The following is a 22,737-nucleotide window of genomic DNA, read 5'->3' as shown; positions in this document are numbered from 1 at the left end:
TTCAACATTCACAGCCAAATTCATGGATTTTTGGTTAAAAAAAAGTTTTTGTCATGTTGGCCACACGGTCACAGTCAGGAGATCGGGAAGACCTGGGTTAGAATCTCCATAGGGCATTTCTGTGTGGAGTTTGCATGTTCTCCCCGTGTGTGTGTGGGTTTTCTCCGGGTACTCCGGTTTCCTCCCACATTCCAAAAACACGCATGTTAGGTTAATTGGCGATTCTAAATTGTCCATAGGTATGAATGTGAGTGTGAATGGTTGTTTGTCTATATGTGATTGGCTGGCGACCAGTCCAGGGTGTACCCCGCCTGTCGCTCGAAGCCAGCTGTGATAGGCTCCAGAATACCCCCGCGACCTTAATGAGGAGAAGCGGTATAGAAAATGAGTGGATGGATGGACAAAGTTTTTGTATTTAATTATTTTCCCCCGAAAATAGGCCATTTTTTCCCACAGAAAACGTGTTTCATTGACAAATTGTTAATAATTTAGAAGTACGTGATAATAGAGGCAAAATGTATAGCACATATATTAGAAAGCCCACAACTGTTACATGTTTATATCTTTATGCTTCACTGATAATGTTTTTTGGTGAAGCTTTGAGATTCTGCACTTTGTCTGGCGGTCCTTGAATGCACCACAGTTGTGTGCTGCGATGCGACAGTTTGTTTGGCTATGGAAGCACTAGCTAGTGCTGATTCCATCTGTTCATGGATCATCTTACGTTATCGTTCATTAGTAGAGAGTACCTATACATTTTATACTTTAAATGTGTTTAATAAGTGTATGAGGCATATTTCGGGATTAAACATGGATTGTGTTGCGAGTGAACACTGGCAAATGACTACATGTCACTACAGTCACTTTTACTGCAAATGTTGATCCAAAGTTTGAGGAGCATGTCAAGCCAGTAGCAGGGTTTGGAGTCAACAGTAGACATTTTTATGGCTATACCAATTACTCGTTTTCGCCATTCGCTTGTGGTCCCAAAATGTAATCCCTATGAAAAGCAGGGGTCTCCTGTCTACTAGTTTAGTGTAATTACATTTTGTTTGTTTTTTCACAGTATACAGTGAATATTTTTAGTGTATTAGTGTATAGTATTAGTGTATAGTGTATAGTATTTTACTGTATGTGACTTTAAGAACAGAGTAGTTTAGTGATACTGTACATCAGTGTTACTGTATATGTACAGTACTGTATTTCAGTTCCATGTAGCACTTAGTTTTATAACAAGAGTAGTTCATTTTCTCTGTCTTCTGGTTATATAAACCTGCCATATGAAGTTAATGACATAATGTAATTACACTTTGCAGTACTGTAGAACAATAGAGAATCACGATGAGAGGTGTTTCTAATATTTTGATTACCTTATTAAACTACTCAAAGGGGGCAAAATATAACAAACACCTCTCAGTATGTTTAGTTCAGTTCGACGCCACTGTAAAATACGCCAACAATAATAAACATCAAGTTTCAATGGATGCCTTCGTAAGAACAACAGCAGTACAGCAGCAATTATCCTTGTAGAGTCAGATTTGCTTTGATTCAGCTCATGTATTGGATATTATTACAGTAGATTGGCCAAGTGGTCATAATGTTGTGGCTGGTGAGTGTGTGTGCCTGCATATTAAACAGAAAGTGATTTGCAGAGGTGGAAAGTAATGGATTCAATTGACACACATTATTGTAATTGAGGAGGGTTTTTTTTTTTAATACTAAAATCTGTACCTTTACTAAAATATGTTTTCTTTAAAATATGGCCTACAGTTTAAATTTTATGCAGGACTGAGTAGAAAAATATAATGAAAAATCAAAAAAGGCACCTGGAAAGAGTTGAATGACAACCACTTGGTGGTAAATTCTGCAGAAAGATGATTTTATACTTTCATTCATAAGGGTGAAGAACACTTTATACCATTGAGTACACTTTTGTACCATTAATACCATACCATGAGTACATTTAACTTGAGTTACTTTTCACCTGAGTACATTTTTAGACCTGTGCTTGAGTAAAATCTCACAAAAAATAAGTGGCATTTACTTCAAACTTATTTGACTACGTTTTCCACTTCTTAGGATTTGTTTGTTTCAAACATCTGAGTACTGGAACTGAACAACTTGACTTGACCCAGTTTACAAAACCTAATACCACAGCAAATTGCAATGTGCAGTGAGGGCTGCATACAGAAAAATTTAACTATTAACGATGCTAAAAACCTATCAAATGTACAGGAGGTCTAAATATGCAAAGTTATCTGAACAAAACAGTCATGTCTTAGCTTTGCGTTACAAGTGACAAAGCAGTGACAGTGTGAACCGCCTGGTTCAGCCAGCCTTGTGCACCAACATGGGCTGAAACCCAGGACTTTCAGAATAAGAGTCGAGAATGCTAGCCCGGACCGTCAACTCGACGCCCTGCACAGCTCTTAAGGTTCAGTGAGTGAGGTTTACTAACGTACACTCACACAGCCACACTGGCGGGCATCCGTTACACTCACATGCCTAAACCCCACTTTCATCCAGGTCACGGCACCAATGTAACCCACCTGGTTCAGCCAGCCCCGCGCTTTGCCTTGGGATCACTGCCTGGCATCCGTAACTAGTGTAATATCAAATAATAATTTAAAAAAAAGAGCTGCAGGCTGAAATTGCCCCCCAGGCCACACTTTGGACAGCCCACGATAAAAAAAAAAAAAAAAAAAACGTTTGCAAGCATTTGTATTGAGAAAAACAATATACCAGGGATGTTATACCAGGGTTGTATACTGAAAAATCAAAGGGTGTGCGAGCCATTTTTATATTTTCATATATTTTTAATAATATATGTATATATATATATATATATATATATATATATATATATGACTACTCATATGAGTATGACTGTAAAATACCCCACCATGGGGCCAAAGACAGTTGTGAGTGCCAGCACATTGACTAAAAATGTGAGAAAGACTATTAAATTCAAGAAAGAAATCCTTTCAAAATATGAAGGTACCTTTCCCCTCTTTGCTCCTCTCTGTCTTTGCCAACAGCAGTCTTTAATGAAAGTAAAAGTGATGTAAATTTTTTTAATTTGAAAATTAATTTATGAATTGACTTCATTTATAAGTAGTTTTTTTTATTGTTTTCTGGGTGTAATACTATAATTATTCTCTACAAAATTAAAATAGTTTTGGCTGTCTGGAATGAATTAATTTGGTTTATATGATTACTTAAAATTGCTTCATTTTTTTAAATTCAGTTTTCGTCTTACCTTTTTGAACGGATTGCTTTATTAAATAATTAATGAAAATCGAAGTACCACTGTATATGTTCAAATGCAAAGCTTTGTATTATTATTGTTGTTATTATTACTAGTAGTAGCATTATCTTTACTTTAACTTTTTCTCTTTACATCGTACCTTTTTGTCCTATTTTTTCCCACTTTTGCTGTTTGTTTTGTGTATATTTTATGTCTGTAATTTTGCCAAAAAACAATTCTCTGGCAGGAACTGGACCCCGAGCCGCACTTAGGACACACCTGGAATATACCTTTTAGATAAGAATATTTTCTTAATTAATATGTAAGATATGTTAGACTTTGCAAGTGTACCTAATGTTTTGGTCAGTGAGTGTGGTTTACAAGGCGTGTGCGCTCGCGCTCTTGTGTGCGCGTGCACAGATCCCCAATCAGTGCGTGGGCGTGTGCGCGTGCTTGCAGGGCCAAGAGTTCACCGGTGTGTGGCTAACTGACGGAGTTCCTTCGGTCACTCCAGCGGAGGTTTGGAGGTGTAAACCGAGCCGGACAGGATCTTGTGGGGAGTCGCCGCCCGCCACTAAAGTGCTGCTTCGCCCAAGGATGTAAACTAAGCCGCTAAAAGTCTGCCGGATGAAGTTTAAGACGAGTTTTTGTTGACTTAAGAACACCAGCGACGATGCCATCTTTACCAGCGCAGTAAGTGAACGACACTTTGTGTTCTACTTTTAAAGCTCCTTATTGTTTTTGTCGTTTGTGGCGGAAGTATTAAGTTTAGCCAAACATTAAGAATTTGCGTTTATAAGTAGACGCCCAGTGTCTGCACTAATCTGTGGAGCGTTACAAAGTGACATGAAGCTCATGTAGCGTAACTGGCGTTATATTTGTGAGCGTCATCATTTTGTAGGAGTACAGGGGGCTAAATATTTAAAACACCTTTTGACTCATGCTACATGTTTTGCATCTATTGTCTAGATGATTAAATCAAACTAATTCATTGAGACATTCGTTAAAAAGACCATCTTAATTGAATCACATCCCATGCCTGTCTTGTACATAACATATATTATTGAAGGGATTATGTTATAGGGATGATTATCAATGCCACAGCACTTGCCTGGCATCTGTTTTCTGAAGGCGCTTATATGATGATGTCACAGCCTGCTTGAAATAACAAGACATCGCTGTAGAGTGTTTCCATGACAACACTGCCTCCTGGTTTAAATGGCGGTTTAAAGGGGACTGTGTTGCAAATAATTACTGGCTAATCTGGGCCAAATGGGACGGGAGGCAAGTGGCGGGTGACAATGTTTGTTGACTCATGATAGAAAAACTATTTATTTTAATCTTGTAGGGGTTGATGAGAGGGTGGACCAAGACATGATGGTCATTGGAGCTGATAGCTGACACCGTGGAATGAGAGAGGATGGAGAATATAGACAATCCTGCGCCAAAGAGTAACAACCCTAACGGGTTTGTCAACCGAGTGTTCAATGTTTCTCTGGATGTGGAGAATGAGACGAGCACTGTTTATATTCAGGAGATGCAGGGTGAGACTCAGCCTGCATCTTTTCAGACCCCTGTCAAGGACAGACAGGAGGTCAACCGAAGATCTCGTACCACTGGGGGCATCTGGAAGATCTTGAACCGGAAAAGAGCTGTGTCAGAGCTGGAGCGAAGACCCCACTCCATGATCCTCCTTGGGGAGGCTTCCATCCCTAAACAGTCTTTTGCTGATAAAGTTCGCTCCTTTAAAAAACTTAAATCCCCTTCTGTGTTCAGAGGGAAGGCTGGGAAATTGTCTAGCGCCAAGCTCAGCAGCTCTTTGGTGGATGAGGAGTCTTTCTGCAGAGACATTGGCACGCCACAGCAATCCAGCAGGGGCACACTTAGACACCGTGGCAAGAGGCACTCATATGCTGGCTACACAGCAGAGTTCGACTGTTCTTTTGAAGACATTGACCTCACCGCTCCGATGGCCGACCATCAACCCTGTGTGGTGCCAGAGGCTACAGTTCAGAACGGGTGTAAACCATCAGAAAGAGTTTCCTACTCGAAAAGAAGCCACAGCAATTCAACAAGCTGTAATAAAACTGCAGGCTCGTGTGAGGAGCCAAGTATTAAGAACAGCAAAAGTACCCACCAGGGTGCAGGAAGGCGACAAAAAGATGTGTGGAGTTACCTGAGGAGGATCTCTCTTCTGGGGAAGGCCAATCCTGTCTATTCAGAGAGGAGCTTTGATTCAGAACTCCACTCTCTAGATAAGACGATCGACTCAGACTATGGTTCTGTAGACCTTGAGAATGTCAAAGACTACCAAACACAGCCCCCAAAACACTCTGACATTAAGGGCCATTTTGGTGGATTGTTTAAATTTTTCAATAATGTAGCAGAAACTGCCAGAAAATGGCGGGCGACATCCCGCTCGTTCTCACCTCCAGAGGAAGAGAGGACCCCGATTAGCTCCCCTCAGGCTTCACAGCGCACAGTGCACAAAGTTCACAGTGTGACCCTCACACTTCACAGTGAAGGGCATCCAAAATGTCAGAACACCCCATCCTCACCATTGACCAGTAAATCCTCACACTCGAGTATCGTTGACCCAGCACAGGTCCCAGCACCTGTGACAGGTAGCAGATCTCCGAAGATTGTCTTAAAAGCTTTTCGGGCATGTTCTGTGTCTGGAAGTGTCAATGGCCTTCAAACCTCAGAACGTACAGGCAAACATATAGCGGTAACAACAAACCACATGTCCTCAACTATAATAGAGAAGCATATCCCTCACGCACTTACAAACACTGAATTGGAAAAAGGTGCTGAGCACGAAAGGAATCCATTAAACTGCTTTCATCCAGGACGAAAGGTAGCGGAAGACAGGGGAAATGAAGAAGATTCCGAGGATGCTGCTCTTGACTCGCACCGAATACAGGAAGGGATTATCCAAGCACAAAAAGATGGTAAAGAGAGCACAGCTGATAGCGTTCCAGCCTCTGATTCAACAGAAGAGATATTTAAGGTATGTAATATCAGTGTAGTACTGTATGTTTATTACCACATCATTTCACTAAATGCCATTTTTAAGGAGGTCAGTTAAATAACGTTTCATTGTGATGCCATAACCTCATTCCATCGCAGGCTTTTCCTCGTCATTAACACTGCCAGAGGCATGCATCATGCAATTACTATGTCTGTGTTTAAAATGTGGTTCGTGTAACATTTTTAACCAGAAACATTCTTCTTCCATCAGCGTCAACATAGTAGAAAAATACCATCAATGCTGTTAGTCATTTCCCCTTGAATTCAATACAAGTAGGTGTGGTTCATTAACTGTTGGGGAAGAAAAGCATTCAAGACACCACGACTTTAGTTATTTAGTTGGCATTTAGCCCCATCTGTTGGAGAGAGGCGGTAGTAATTACAATGGCATACAACTTTAAACCGGAGATGTTTTCCAGCCTCATGTAGCATGCAAGGACAGAGTTTTTCCCATGAAGCTTGTGACTGCGCCTAGAGCATGGTGATGTCTGTGCTTCATAGCAGCAACCCTTCTTCTTCTTTTTTTTTTTTTACTCCAGTGAAGATATTAGTCATGTCCCTGCCAGTCACACTGAGTCAGGACACGTTAGCCCAACCCTTGTTGACAAAATCAGATATGACATCTCAATAGTCAGCACACTTTCATAAGGGTTGTTTATGCAAAAGCATGTGTGGTTAAAATCTGTTTTGGAAAATATAGTCATGTGCATCCCAATAATAGCTCAGTTAAAATATGGAGCCATTCAAAGCCACAATTGTTTCTTCAGTGCATTTATCTCTTGTGTGATATATTTTAAAGGACATTTCCTCCTGTTGTTTTTGCTCCTGTTCCCACATTGCATTGGTCAATATGAGCTTGTGTCAAATTGAAACGTTCAAATCAAATGGGATTCTTCCACATCCTCAAACAGGTTATACATCCATTGGCCACAATCTTAGGTACACCTGAGATCCAATCATAATCTTATCAAATCCATAACTCTGTCTGGCTCATTGATGATGACAAACAGAAAGGAAGTACCATATGGTCATGAGGGCTGTAGGGTTCTATTGATGACACAGTAATGTGCAATAGTGAAAATAAATACAGTACCTGTACCATCAACTTTATCCAGATCCTCACAAAATGTAATGCTTTCCTTCACATCTAACACTTGACTACAGTGACGTCTTGTGTAAAATCAGAAATTCAGTATCAGTATGTGTCCTAGTTAGTTGGTTGCAATGTCAGTGACTGCTGGGAAAATACAGCTAGTGGCTGAAGACAGCAGACAGGTTAATGATCCTGCCAAGGATAAAGAACGATGCTTTTTTGATTGACACTGTCACAGCGGTATTATGAACAGGTATTATTCTCATTGGTAATTGCACAGAAGACACACACAATACCGTGTTCACATTTTATGTGGCATGACATAATCAATTAATTAATTTTATTAATAATAAATTAAATAATTAATTTAAAATAAAGAGTTAGGCCTCAGGCTTGAATGTCTTTTTGTCTGCCATTTTGTCGGTTTGTTGTTGTTGTTTTTTTTTTTTTATTTAACTACTGAAAATATATCCATATGGGAAAAACACACATTCCTCAGTATTTTCTGCCATGTACATTTTAATAACAAGTAATCTAATTATTGACATTACATAATAATCTATATACACTGCTCAAAAAAAGGAAACACTAAAATAAGACAGCCTAGATCTGAATGAAGGAAATATTCTTATTAAATACTTTGTTCTTTACATAGTTTAATGTATTGACAACAAAACCACACAAAAATTATCAATAGAAATCAAATGTAATGTTATTATTATTATTATTGTAATTTTTATTGGTGGTGTTATTGGGGTATTGGTAAAATAATACCTCTCCGTGTCAATCAAAACCACATATTACCTTTTCAAAGACAGAACTTTTGATGTAGCTCTTAAAATAGGTCTCCTTAAATTTCAGGTGCAGGTGTACCTAATGATGTGTCCAATAAGTGTTTATTATTGTGCCTTGTGTCTGGGCCAAGCCACTGAGAATCTTTGCCAATCCCAGCTGTGTGAGCAGATTGCAAGCCAGACAGCCTGCAGTGTAAGACTGCCAGGCCCAGCATTGCCCCACTCTAGCACAGAGAAGACCTCTGTACCTCAGAAGCTACTGCGCCCTCGTCCCCGCCCGGCATCAGCTGTATTGGATCTGCAGAAGCCAAACCCAGAGCGAGACCTCTACAACCATTATAGTGAGTTTGGCTCACTATGTCGACGGAAGCACAGACCTAATCCCACCGTGCAACACTCATGGATGACTGCTCGTCCCAGGCCTTGCTCTGTCATTGAAACCAGTGTTAGTAGAGAGATGCAGTCCACGGAGCTGCACAACAGAGTAAGATGTCAAATTAACACACCGTCATTTGTGCATACATTCACTACATTGGACAAACCTTTGAAAAGGTGCCATTAGTGGGCCTGTAAATAAAATGTAAATACAGTAATACCTTGTTTATCGCGGTTAATTGGTTCCATAAGTGAATTTCCACCAAATAGGTAATTAGTTATTTATAAATTTTATATTTTCCTAGTTAGGTAATAGAAAACATGTTTACAGCCTTCTAAATACGGTTTACAGTCGTCCTTTGCAATATCGATTGTCGCTCCCTCGCTATATTGTGTTTTTTCAGAAATTAATTACTTTATGATCGCTGTTTTGTGGTGGACTATGGTATATTATTAGTCAAAGCATTTTGAAATGCAAGTGATATGTGATATTCTGGCCACTAGACAGCAGAAATGTTACATGGATGAGACATACATCCTTATTACATTACCCTACCTCGCACTTGATGTAGCCAGCCATGGATGCAGAGTGAAAAAAGGTTATCCTCCGGTTCTGTGTGGAAGTGGTAAATTTGTAGCTTCTTCACCACTCCGTTTGAAACCCTTTCTTAAGTTTGGAGAAAATAAATTTGAGTCTATCTGGTTAGTTCGCTAGCTTGTCAGCTCACTAGTTTGCTAGCTAACGGCCGTCTAAAGTCCCAGGAGCATGATAGTTGTGCAATCCGGTGTAAACAATGAATAACAGGAGTGTTATGGTGACTCTGGGGTGTTATTTCTTGTATACAGGATGGTAATAATGTTAAAAACCATATTTAGAATGTCATAAACAGGTTTTCTAGGCATTAACGACGAAAATATTCTATTTATTAACATTGAATCCTATATCACGGAAATTCATTTATCGCGGTCAGGTCTGGAACCAATTAACCACTATAAATAAGGTGCCCCCAATAGTCACTTTTACACCCGTATTACCCAATACAGTAAACATAATAACAGAAAATAAGACAGAATGTAGACACACGTTAGCATTGGGAGAGTTTCTTGTTCTTTTACTTCCAGTTTCTATGTAGTGCTTCCTGCGGTGGCTATTGTCTCATCAATGTAACATAATGTAACTTTACTGACACCGAGTACCCAGTGTAGAATACTACATATCAAAACGCGTCTTTCAATGTGTTTTTTAATTCCTGTAACCATTTTTGTGTTTGAAATTGCCTAATTTAGGCCAAAGATATGTCAAATGAGCTTAAATCTGCATATTTATGACTTATAATAGGCCATATTTAACCACAAAACAGCAACGATTTATTAAGTAATATATTTTGAAAACCAAGTGAAATTTGAAGCACGATGTGTCGAGGGACGACTGTATGTCCACCTTCCTTTATGTGCTTCTGAAACGTTCAAAAGTTGCTTTGAGTCCCACTTGTAGTTTCTACCACCTCATTGATAAATCTAGCACAAGGCCGTAATGAATCAAACATACTACTGACGCTGAAAGGCAGTCCATGACTAACCCAGTAGTTACACGCCTCTAACTGTTAGCTGCAACAATGCAAGCATGCTGTGCCCCATTTATAAACGCAGGCCTATATTTCTGGATTGTACTTTTTCAACGGCTCACATCCCCCCCCCAACTCTTTCCCTCTCTGTTTTTCTGTATGTCCAATTTTCTGCCTCATCGCTCCCATAAGCTCTACTTCTCATTGGTCTAACTCAGAGTCAGCCCGTTTGAACCTTAGAGGCTGCCTGCTTGCCTTGATGTATAGTCTCACAGTTTGCGGCAGGGAATGCACCGCTAACTAATACACCACATTTAGCAGATGAATTCACAGAAAAAGAAGCAAGGCAGGCTTTCAGGTAGAGAAGCTAGGTACATTCATGTGCTGTACATGTGTCAAAGAAGCACTGTATGGATTATAGTATATGGCCTAACTAACTGAGTACATTCTAGGCCTTGTCTCGCCCTCCGGGGGTGTCACCATTAGAGCCCCCACTCAGGGCTTCTTTGCAGCGGTGCCGCTCCCTGCCTCTGCCCCCCAGCACCCTCACAGCCTTGGCTCTACTCCTGCCTCACTCAGGTACCACATCACCGAAATGTGTTTGATTAAACTGGATTATTTGTTTTCCACTTACCTGCTTGTGCCTGTCCAACAGATGTGGGTCAGTCATCATCAGTGCGCCTGCGGTCTGGAGGTGGGAGCTGTAGGAGGAGGAGGCTGCTACGACCTGGGTCAGAACCACTACAGGTCAACATTGTAAGTGAAACACACTTTTAATAGCCACACTGCTTGGCTGTCGCTTAAGGTTTGAAGAGTTGTAGCACTACAAAATATGTGTCATGAGTGAAAAATCAATTTTTGATAATAATAATATTAACATTTATTGAATCTGTTGACTGATGAATGCAGGTTAATGCACTGTTTATATTTGTCCTGACTTGTTTCAAGGGCGTCATGGATATGTTTAGTGGGCTGTTTAATTAAAATATAAATTCTACTGAATTTAGAGAACATATAGAATATTTCCACTCTTGACATGATTTACAGTACACAGATGGTTTATTTGTTCATTATCACTACAGATTGTCTGTCATTGTTTGTGTTTCAAGCCTTCTGAATATTGCAAGATACATTTTTTTTGCACTGATGTAGATTTTTTTTCGATTAAAGAACTCTCAAAGGATTACATTGATCACTTGAAGCTCTTAACTCAGATGTTGTGTACACTGAAATGAGGTTCTCTCTTGGGTCTTCGCCCTGACATTTGGACATGAGTTTCTCTAAAACTGTGATACTCCTGCATTAACTTGGTCTAAATAGTGTTTGCAAACCATTGCGCAATGTTGCCATGACACTGGCTGTCTCCGGTTCATCTTCTTGCTTCTATCTTTAGGCAGCCTTTTTAAGCGAGAGCTAAAAGGAGACAGTGTGTGGGTGAGAGAGAGAATAGGGGGTGGAAGAGAAAAAGAGAGGCAACGAGAGATGCTTCCTTTTTAATGTTTGTGTTGTAGCCTCCCCTGGGATAGGGACATGCAATACTGGGACTGTCTTTAAAAGGTGATGCGGTCTCAAATTGTACTCATTTTGCTAGATTTAATACAGAATATGTGGACAGTGGCTTCAACAGGGATCTTTAAGGTACACTGCAGTGTGTGTTACACTTCCTATTAGGATGACTACTTCAGCCTGGAGGCCACAGGCAAAAAGAAAGCATTCTCACTGCAGTGGATTAACTGCTAATGCTGACGCCTCTCTTCTTCATTTCATTTAAATGGATTTCTCCTCCAGTCACTGCCCCCTCTCCTTTCCTTTCCTCCTCTTCTAATTCTTCTTCAGATGAGGGGACAGTTTGCTGTGGTTTGGCACTGATGCTGTGATAGCATCTGTACTGCCAACTTGTCAGAAAGGGAGACTTATTAAGGGCTTCATGCAGATTAAAACTTAAATCAGAAATCTCACACGATTAAGGGTAAGAACAACCTGGGAATGTGCGGTCATAATCATATTATGCAACACTTTCTATTAATTATGAATGCATGAGTCAGCAGGCATGGGCTAGTTGCGCAAAGAGTACACCAGCGATGGAAAGTGTGACTAGTGCACACAATTTTAGATGCATGTGGGTGCACTAGTCATCATATGGTAATTAACTAATTAATGTACTTAAATTATGGTGTTCCAGCTGTAGTAATACACCCTCCTCTATATAGGACCAATGTATTACATGCATTGAGTAAATGAGTCATTGTATTGAAAACATCCGGATGATTAAATAGTACGAATTTATGATGTCTTTGGCAAACACTCAATGAGGTCTATTATTGAACAGGATTTCCTCCGTTTAATTGCAAGCATCTACACTGTGAGCCACAGGTGACCTAGAATCCGTCATTGTTGTTCATTCAGGACCACTGCGCTGGCAAGGTGCAAACTTATATGCACTGTGACTTCCTGCAGCCACCAGCTGTAACAGGTCTGATAAAGCGCTGCTGATGGAATCTAAGCAGGTGGTTGTGTCACAGCCTCTCGAGGCTGTTTCTCCTACCAAATGGGTTTGTGCTTGTCAGGTGTGTTCATGTGAGTTATTGTCGGTGCGTGCATAAGTGGTAATGGTGTGTGTGTATGTGTGTGTGTGTGCTTGAAACACAGAGAAGCTCTGGGCCTTTTTCTTATATAACTGTTGAAAGGGTTTCTTTTGCTCCCTGTAAAAGCGATTCCCACTTTTATTTAATGTGGCTGCATGTTCCCAGGGACTGTGTGGTAACTCTATGATCTGACTCACTGGAGTAGCCTGCTTTACTGTAGCTCTCATTCTAATTATTATTTATATTCTTCCAGACTTGTAGCACGTTGTATTTTATACTTCCGCATCACTGAAATATGATATTATGTTTATGTCATATTAGGACAATGAGGACATTTTAGCCGAGATGCTGCAATGAATGTGTTATGTTTTCTTGTCTTTTGGGACACCTTTAGCCAATACTTTGTGTCCAACATCAGCTTTATCTTAGTCATAACAAGCCGACAGATAACCTCCTTCGTGCCACACTTTTTTATATTAAACACCATCGCCTGTGCATGCTGAAAAATACTCTACATACTGCAGTGACGTGCGATGAGGTTCATGTCTGGTGAGGCACTGACTTCTTTGGAGTTTTTTTTTTCTGTGAATACATGTTGCTCATTAACAAATATTTTCTATATGAAGTACTTGTACATGCAGCCTTTCCTTTTCCAGGAAAAGTTCTGATACTTTGTCGTAAAAGTCTCATCACCTCCTGGTGAGTTTGGGTATATACAGAATTCTCCATCTTGACAGTCAAATTCATTCATTCATTCAGCAGAGCGTAAAAATACATTGACTGCATTTGATTTTCTGCTCGATGGTGATAGCAAAAAGAAAAAAAACAAAAACACTGGCTTTTCCTCAGTGGAAGGACGTCAGTGACAAGCACTTTCTAGCTCCCTTCAGCAAGTGCCCCCCATATGACATTTCAAAGTATTTTATTGTTCGATCAGCAAGAATAATGATGACACACTTGCATCAAAGACATGAGCCAACTCAGCGCGCGACTGTAGGCGGTGCTTGCGCACTAAGCTGTGAAGTCACGCTCACGGTGGCCTCACCTTAGGTTTCTTTCTTGTATTTGATCAGGAAATATGCAAATTCAGCCATTGAAAATGTTAAAAACAATTGGAATCATACAGATAATACATTTCTAATACAGTTCAAAGGACAAATATTAATGTTTATTTTATGTTATTATTCGTTTATGTATTTTTCATCATGACAGGTGACCGCACGTCACTGACATACTGTATATACTGGTGGTCCTCAGGCCACAAATGAGTTTTGTTCCTACGGCACTTACGGTAAGTTGAATTTGAATGAAAGTTGGAACTCATACCTAAAGTAACACTCTAATCATTCACTCTGTACACAGAACACATGAAGAACATAAACTACAGTAATAAAAACACTAAATCCAAGAACTATATTAAACTGTAAAAAAAAAAAAAAAAGAATGAACAATTCCTAATCTTTATCCCTGTGGAAGATAAATTCTGGTCTTCTCGCCAAAGCACTGGCAACCTTTCCTTCTCAATCAGAGTCCTCAATAATAAGACCACTGTGCTGCTGCTATTACTGTCACTTTCAGAGTACCCTTAAACATGTTCAAGGATACTGTTATGACTTGGCAGTAATGTGTAAAGAGTTTTGTGATTTTTGACTGTCTTTGATTTTGTGAATGTGAGCGTGTGTCTTGGTGTGTGGGTGCAGGCTTAAGGGCACGGCTGCGTGCAGAGAGGACGATTGAGTTTGCTGATATTGTTTTGGTGTCGTTGCAGCCAACAGTAGCCTGTTTTGTTTTTCCAATAACAAGATTTTTGACCAACTCCTCGTCAACGTCTGGGTAGAGGATACAATACAATCTTTATCATTAATGATGGTAGCCACAGTTGTGTCGAGTGTTGAGATCAAAAGGTACGGCCAATATTGGTGGCCGTTTGTCCTCTCCGAGCTGATGATGTTCATTTTCACTTGGGAGACATAATGAAGTGCATAAACTAACCTAATAAGGAATGTTATCCACCCTTCCTCAGTGTAGCTGCGTGTCAGCCGCCCGTTCACCACGGAATGTCGTAAACCGTGGACCACCTGTACTCATCTTTTTTAATCTGGAGGCCATAGTCTTTATCTCCCCCTACCAAGTCCATTAAGGACAGTTTTTTTCATTTCAACATTGTGTGAAAAGATTGAGGAAGGCCCTTTTCTTTTCAGACTCTGCTCCAGTGCATAAAGCAAGGTCCACAAAGGCATGCATTGACCTCAACTCCGTGCAGCACCTTTGGAATGAACTGGAGCAAGCATTGTGAGCCAGGCCCACTCGTGCAACATCAGTAACCATTGACCTCACAAATATCACAAACATTATCCTGCATGAATGGGCGACAATTCAACTAGACTTATTTTTAAATATGGTAGAAAGCCTTCCCAGAAGAGTGGTGTATGGGTGCCAGGTGTTGTCCATGTAATATATTCCCTGGCGTCATTACAATGTCATTACTCAAAACACAGAAATTCTTCAGATAGAGAGGAGTGTGTGACACAGGTCATGTTAAGTGGATATGCACAGGACCTCAATAATGTTGTCTTCAGCTGAAAACTGCGCACGAAGTACTTGATACTTGACATTTTGGGTGCTGCCTCAGCGTTCTCTCTGGTCACCCTCAGGCCAAACCCCAACACACTGGAACTTCAATAGCCATACTGGCACACTGCCATGTGAGCTTAAACCATGAAGGAAGCTAATTGCAGAACATAATTAGCAGTTCATAAAATACAGACGTGATTGATTCATTTTTAACTCATAACATGACTCAGTCTTCCAGAATTAAAATGATTTTGTCTTTACTGCGGGAAATGTTCAGGGTTAGTTCAAGTGGTAAGTGAATACTAAGCAACAGTGACAAAATGTGCAGAAATGGAAGAAATGAGACATTAGATTGTTAAGGCCTAATTAGAGGTTGTCAGCTCATTGGTTTGTCAACATGCACGCTACTGGAATAAATATTTAGAATTAGTTTTAAGAGTGCACTTTATATACGCTGTTAATGTATCTATATGCGGAAGGCAGAATTCATTGATTTCTAGTCCTTCAGTGAGAGCGTAAACATAGTCTGGGGTGAGCAGTAGTCGCCACAAAAGTGTGCCACACTTTGAAAAACGCTGTTACATCACACAACAAAATGGTACTGAAAGTTTTCGTCGTCACCAAACAGTTTTGGCTTGTTCCCACTGCTTGCTTTGATGGTCCGATGACTGCTAGCATCGCTGCTGTCTGGTGCTGTGTACTGTGTAGCTGTGTGATAACAGCATAAACAAATATACAATGCAAATTTATTTAATTCCTGCAGCAACCCTATTAAGGAAAACAGTTTTTAGTCATGACAGGATTACCTAATATATTATTTAAACCTCCCACACAAATGATTGCTTAAATAGGGGTTATAATTGTGATAACATCTCATGTAACAGACAAATTGCTGCCGCCCATCATAAGTGGTTGGGTAAGTTTGTCAGTAGTCAGCTGCTCAAGGGACATTTGCTATAGAAGGTTTGTCATTGGTTTCCTGACAACTGTTCAAACAGTCTTATGCGGATTTTGTTAGATAAATACAAAATGCAAACATTCTTGTGGACCTAAAGCTAACATTACTTTTCTTGAAAAACATAAAGTGCATGTGAACCCATATAATATGACTATACTCAGAGTTGTTAAGATGTTGGCTTCACTTACTTTTCAGTGAATTATGCACATCATGTTGAGTGCTGTCCCTATCCTAAAATTAATGATAAAATATAATCGCCTGCAAGGTGTTTTGTTTGTTAGAGTGTGTCATGCAGGAATCTGTGAAATATGGGGTGGATTTTCTTGGCAGCTGACACTTCCTGTGTGCATTATTTTGTTGTACTTTCTGTCTCTGACCTCCCAGGCTCCCTGCTGCACTACATGCAAGGTCAGATAAAGCCACATACATAGGGCCCTATGAAGTCCGTTTTATTTTTTACCAAATTCCGTTTTTTCCACTATAATTGTTTAGAATTCCGGTTTTTACCTTTTCCACTTATTTTACAAGCACAGAGTGTGTGCCATTTGTGTTAGTGAATAAAATGTCAATTAATTAAATGCAAAAAATCCTTACATTTAGTGACAATTTTTTCCAGTAAATGAGAAATGGATGTAGCTTGGCTAACTTTTCTAATGGGATGTCAGCCTCTGCACACATTGTTACAAAATCTTCAACAAACTGTAATGCCTGTGCTTGTGATTAAGGAAGATGTCTCAAATGTAATTCCAACTGCATTATTAGTTGCATTATAAGATATTTTTAAGACACCGTTATTTTGTTTACACAATTAGACAAGATGTGGCAAACAGCGCTCTTATTTTGAAGGCCCGAAGTGTGTTGTGTGTGTTGAGAATGTCTGTAGACAGTTAAGATGAGCTGGGTGCAAGAATAAACGTGCCTCTCGACTTTTTCAGTCAGAACATGCACGTCGTCGGCAGACATCGTAAAATCGTCCTTACTGTATGTTAAAGCGGTAAAACAAAACAGACACAGCTGCACTAACACGCTCTGCTAAACCAAGCTAACCCTGCTAGCTTCCATTCACGCTCCTTAAGAGAGGCATGTCCATGTTTTTTTGACGCCGTTTCGTGTTTGTGATGAGATTCCGCCACGATTGAGCGGTCCCCCGGGGAAATACTTCCCCAAACAAACTTTCCCTCTTCTTACGATGACATCATTTCACATGTCACTTTCTGCGAGATTCTGCGTTTAACAGTAAACTCAGCGATTTCGTCCATGATTCGCGGAAATCGTAGGGCCCTACAAACACATATTATGCAATCACTTCACTCCTTGTATCTCTTCTTCACTCCGTCTCCCCATTTTTGTCCCAAGTTCAGAACTCCACATCCTGTCCTCAATCACTTGCATCACTTCTATTCCCCTGTCCTTATATCGCCTTATTTTAAGCTCCATGATGTTTATTTTTCATCCTCTCACCTCACTTGCATTCTATTCATTCTCCTCATGTGGTCCTCGCTCCAGGCCTTTGAGAGCACCTGCTTCTTGGGATCCATTCCATGTGAAAGTGTAGGAATGATATGCCACCTGTATTTATTTACCTTTTTGATTATTATTACAATCTGCAAAATTTTTCATATGTCTTAATCTTAATAAATGAATCTTTTGTCAGGTTTGCCAGGCACTGTTGCACATGCCACATAGAAAAGCATGATTTCTCATGTTAATAATGAAAATAATGATAGTGAACGAATCAAGGTCTTCTTTATAGACAATTAAGCAGTCTTGCGCCTATAATATTGCATGCCAGTATTTTTCACAACAGTAAAGCTGTGGAATCAATTTCTTACTGAGAACAGACCTATTGTGAGAAAATTGTTTATTATCCCCCACAACATAATGTCAGATAATATATACTGTATATATATATACTGTAGATATACATAGATGTATATAGACAATAAAAAGGGTGTTCCATACTGCTCTGAAGTAGATATTTTGCAAAATCCTAACACACGTTGCATGCAAAAAGGAGCCAGCAACCAGAAAACACAGCCAGGGTTCCAATGTTCAGGGCCCCAGGTGGCTGACAGTGCTCTGATGAGTTGTGACACTAGTAAACATACTCATAACTGGCACAATGCTAGTGCAACAGTGCAGCACTCGCCCGCAACAAATCAGTGCCTGAAACAGGTCATGCGTTTTTGCCTCAACTGGGCTAACAAATGCCTATTTCCTGTGGTTTTTGTACACAGAAACAGACATTCTATGTGAAAATATTGATACATAACATACTTAAACGTTACATATTCTAAATGTTTCCATGTGTAGTGTGTATAGTAGTGTAGTGTGTATAGTGTATTTTGCATTATCTATTCACCCTTTGAAACTTTTTTTAAGCAAAGAAATTAAAAGCTTGATTTTCTCTTCTTGTTTACTTTCGCCTGTCACTTGTTATTTATCTTTACTGACCCACTAACTTGTCTTTAAACTATCATAAGTCACATGAACCAGACAGCTGATTCCTGAACAATTGGGGAAAACCTAGATTTAAAAAACTAGATATATTTTTAGGCATTCTGTGGCATGAAGGCCTGGGAGGAAGCAGGAAATCAGTGTGGTTGCTGTGGGGATGGGAAGGGAACAAAGGAACTGGAGCAGACTGGAGTGAAAATGGGTGTGGTGCACATTGCCACCAAAGGCCAAATGCCCTCGGACCACAAACAGTTTTGATTGTGCTGGATTTCGTACTCAGAGTGAAACATTCTAAAAATATTTGTTGTGTCAGTATGGACTGACTCAAGAAAAATTCTAAGGTTAGAATTGCTGTCAACCAGACATTATGCACTGCACTGTATGGCCATTCAAATGAAAAATGGAGCAGTGAATCTGCCACTTCCTGCCATTGTATCCTCTGCAGAGATTTACACATTACAAAAGTTCTTCTTCATTATGATTTTTTTAATGAGTTTTGTACATATATGGTAAGGCAGTGTTGTCAATGTGGTGTCATTATGGCAGAATATAGCGTGGATCCATATGTTCTAAAAGATGACAAAACTCTACAATCCACAATGGAGATGGGCAGGTTGTCTGAAGCAATACATTTGACTACCTTTTCAGTGACCCGCTTTGCCTTTTTGCCCTCTTTTGGACATTTGTCTTTCCTCTGAAAGTCCAGAGTGTGTTGCTTTGGTGTAACAGCCTTTTAGCCAATTAGACATTTGTACCACCCCAGAGCAGTGTGTGTGCTGGGTCCAGTTTTTACATCCACTTAAATTCCCAAATATGGTTCCTTTCCTAATAGACAGCTACAGATCGCACATTATTAAATGAAACTGTTAAGTGCATCTGTCATTATATTGCTTTCAGCGTAGGTAATGTTGGTAGTGATGGATAATACCAATATCATTTATGGGTGTATATTTCTCTGAGATATATAATGTGAACTAGTGATTCCCAGTGGCAAGATAATTACAACAATGAATCCTTGGTGGTAAACACTGATGTGTGCTCCACGCTTGTGTCTGTGTCATTTATTGGAAAGATGTTGTGCGCAGTCAAGATGTTGACAGACCACTTTAATGCCTTTGTTTTTTGGAGATGGTGTGCCAAGGCCACCATGATGGCTTTTTTGGACAGTGTCAGCCTATGCGCACTGGAGTTGTGCTGTAATTGCTTGATCACAATTACAATTCATGCTAATTGTGAAGGGGTTCAGAGTCATTTCATAAGAAGAAAGATTAAATGGGAGAAGTTTGCAGAGGAGTTCCCTAAACAGAAGAACTGTCAATTATTTGGGTATTATCTCATTTGTCCCTGTGCTTACTGCAAAATTACCGGTGCTTGTGATTTTAAACCAAGATGATTTATTCACATGAAGGCAATGTTTTCTTAATAACCATGTTAAGTGATGGACCTCATGGTTAAACGAGTGGGACACTCAATGTTTGCTGGTGAAATACGCAAGACCAATGAGTGTAACATACTTATACCTGTTGTGCATTGACAAGTCTGGTTCATCTCAAGACATGTTCTGACTCTCTGTACATTTGAACTTTCCTTGGTGCAAAGACACAAATGTCAATGGTTAGTTTACTAACTAGTAGCAATTGAACATGTAACATCATTGGTGGTCCTTTGCAAGTTCTCATACAAAAAACAACCCATATACAATGCATGGTCATAACTGGTCCAGGATGCAAGGGTGTCTGAACGAGATCAGGACTAGACCCATCTAAACATTGTGGGTGTAGTTCATCTCGTAGTTTTTGTCACATGTAGTACTGTGAGGAATTGTGCTGTTTTTACAAACCAGCTCTCTTTTGTATATGTATGAGTAAATTAGCATTGGTGTCTTTGCAGATTTAGAATTTCAGATGTGACCTTTGTTGTCTAAATGTCAGAGAGATTGGAGAGCGAGCCCACAGTGGAAGGGTACGCTTATGTAATATTCTCCCTCTGCCTTTCACACACATGCACACACATAAGCACAGAGCAGAAAAAAGCTTGTTTGAGAACGGTTGTCATATCTCAGCTGTGATGCCTCATACAGCTCTTTGCAATTCACTGAAAGCCTCACTTTTATGAGCCCTCGCTTTCATCTGAACGTATATGTAGAAAGTGCGGTAGAAATTATTTATGGTTTTAAAAATACTGATGCACCTCTTTCGGTGTTATTCTTTTAAACATACTCATATCTTTTGACCTAAACCCAAAGCTCTATGTGAAGTTGTATTAAGTGGTTGATTGGGTAACTGGTCTGGGAGTGTGGGAAGTGAACTGAACCAAATCCAGTATGTGAAATAATTCATGATCACAATGAACTTGCGTCATGATATTCGCAACAATGAAAGGCATAAATACCAGGACGAGGCCCGTATCTGCTCCTGTCAATTTGAATACCCAGTTGTGGCTTGGTGTTTTTTGTGCACCTTTCTGGTAAATATCAGCTACTGTTTGCATGTGGACAATAACAGTGTATAAAATTATCAGTCCTACTCAGGGGTTACATTCAGTTTACAGTGGTCCGCCACAGATCACAAGTTTTGTAAGTTAATATTTTGTGCGTACAGGTGGTCCTTGGTGTGCGGCGTTCCGAGTTATGACGTTTCATGGTTACGGACACACTGGCATAATTTATTAATGTTGTGCAAAAACACAAAGAACTGGTTATGTGTGTGTGGTTGAGTAATACGTATGTGGGGGGACTGGCCGAGTAACACATAGTCACATCACTACACTGAGAGGAAAGACACCACTTTTGTTCTTTTTAGTTAACTAGTTACTAAATTTAACCTCCATTATTCCTCCCAAGTCAGTGACGCAGACTCGTCTGCTGGCAACGTATAAAAGAAAGGGAAAGGGAAATTAGACATCGTTAGGCGCTCACGGGAGAAATCAACATTGGCTGCATGCTCATTCGTGGACACGCTGAACATCACAACAACGTCTTAATTATGCGTGTATGTGTGGTCTAAATAAACAGAAAGACAAAGAAAAGTGGATGTTCTTGTCACTCACTAATGTCACTCTTACTGTGAAAGTACAATTTGCTGCATTTAAAGGGATAGTTCGGATTTTTTGATATGAAGTTGGAAGAGATCCCCATCAACAGTGAACAGTGTTCGTCAACAGTGACTTACCCCACACTTGATCCCGTGAGCCCAGTTTCGGTGAAGAGGACTGTAATTCCGGTTAGTTGCTGGGGCCACTTAAGTAAAGAGTTAAGCTTCTCCAAACAATATATGTTCAAAAAAGTAATACATTTGCATCACAAAAATGCCTCCTTGAAAAAATCAGACCTCACAAATCACTCGGTGTTACTTTCTAAGATGCGAGCGTCGCAGCCATGTTCGTCTCACACACACAACAATGGACAGGCGAAAACACGCATTGATACAAACAGAGAGAAAGTAATGCCGAGTGAGTGCTGAAAAATAGGTTTCCGTATATAGACGCGGTCTTTTTTTCTGTTTATAGCGGGTTGCAATGTTTAGGTGCATACCTACTGTACACCTACTGTAGAGGGATGTAGACAGGGTGCCCAGATGTAGACGCAGTCTTCTTCTTCCTTTTCTTTTTGTTTATGGCGGCGTTTATGGTCGCAACCAACGTTTAGGTGCATACCGCCACCTACTACTGGATTGTAGACGCGTTGTGCACATGCACAGTGACAACCTGGTCGTTGCAATGGTCCATCATAAAAAACACCGCTTTCAAGTTGAAGGCAATGGATTTGGCTGTCAGAGAAGGAACTTTTTAGAATTTTTTATGCTTGAAAATGCTCCATTTAGGTAATATTATATACAGTAGAACCTCGGTTAGCGTCTGCCCTGGTTAGCGTGTCTTTCAGTTAACATTGAAAGTTTGCCTGCATTACTTTGCGTACAATAGGGTGTTCGACAATCCACAATCCTTGTGTGAGACATGAACATACAGTAGTACCTCGCATAACTTAAACCTCCTTTTACATAAATTCCGCTGAACATAAATAATTTATGTAAAGTTTTTGCTTCGTATTACAGAAGAAAT

At 39.9% G+C, this 22,737-nt stretch overlaps 1 protein-coding gene across 5 annotated transcripts in view; it reads left to right on the top strand.

Moving 5' to 3' along the window:
* The first annotated feature begins 3,720 nt into the window (after positions 1-3,720).
* The window catches only part of LOC129189714 (rho guanine nucleotide exchange factor 9), a 54,839-nt gene continuing 35,822 nt past the window's right edge, over positions 3,721-22,737 (top strand). For 4 of the 5 annotated variants that reach the window (XM_054791684.1, XM_054791683.1, XM_054791686.1 and 1 more), the window contains exons 1-5: positions 3,721-3,940; positions 4,596-6,257; positions 8,322-8,648; positions 10,557-10,683; positions 10,760-10,860. In XM_054791684.1, the coding sequence (XP_054647659.1) occupies positions 4,668-6,257; positions 8,322-8,648; positions 10,557-10,683; positions 10,760-10,860 (2,145 nt within the window). In that variant the 5' untranslated portion in view covers positions 3,721-3,940; positions 4,596-4,667. The remainder of the gene's footprint in view (positions 3,941-4,595; positions 6,258-8,321; positions 8,649-10,556; positions 10,684-10,759; positions 10,861-22,737) is intronic. The other variant, XM_054791687.1, reaches the window with a different exon arrangement.

The sequence above is a fragment of the Dunckerocampus dactyliophorus genome, chromosome 11 (assembly GCF_027744805.1).
Source record: "Dunckerocampus dactyliophorus isolate RoL2022-P2 chromosome 11, RoL_Ddac_1.1, whole genome shotgun sequence".
Lineage (NCBI taxonomy): Eukaryota > Metazoa > Chordata > Actinopteri > Syngnathiformes > Syngnathidae > Dunckerocampus > Dunckerocampus dactyliophorus.
The sequence above is the reverse complement of the archived record's forward strand: the minus strand, read 5'-3'. Positions and strand labels throughout refer to the sequence as shown.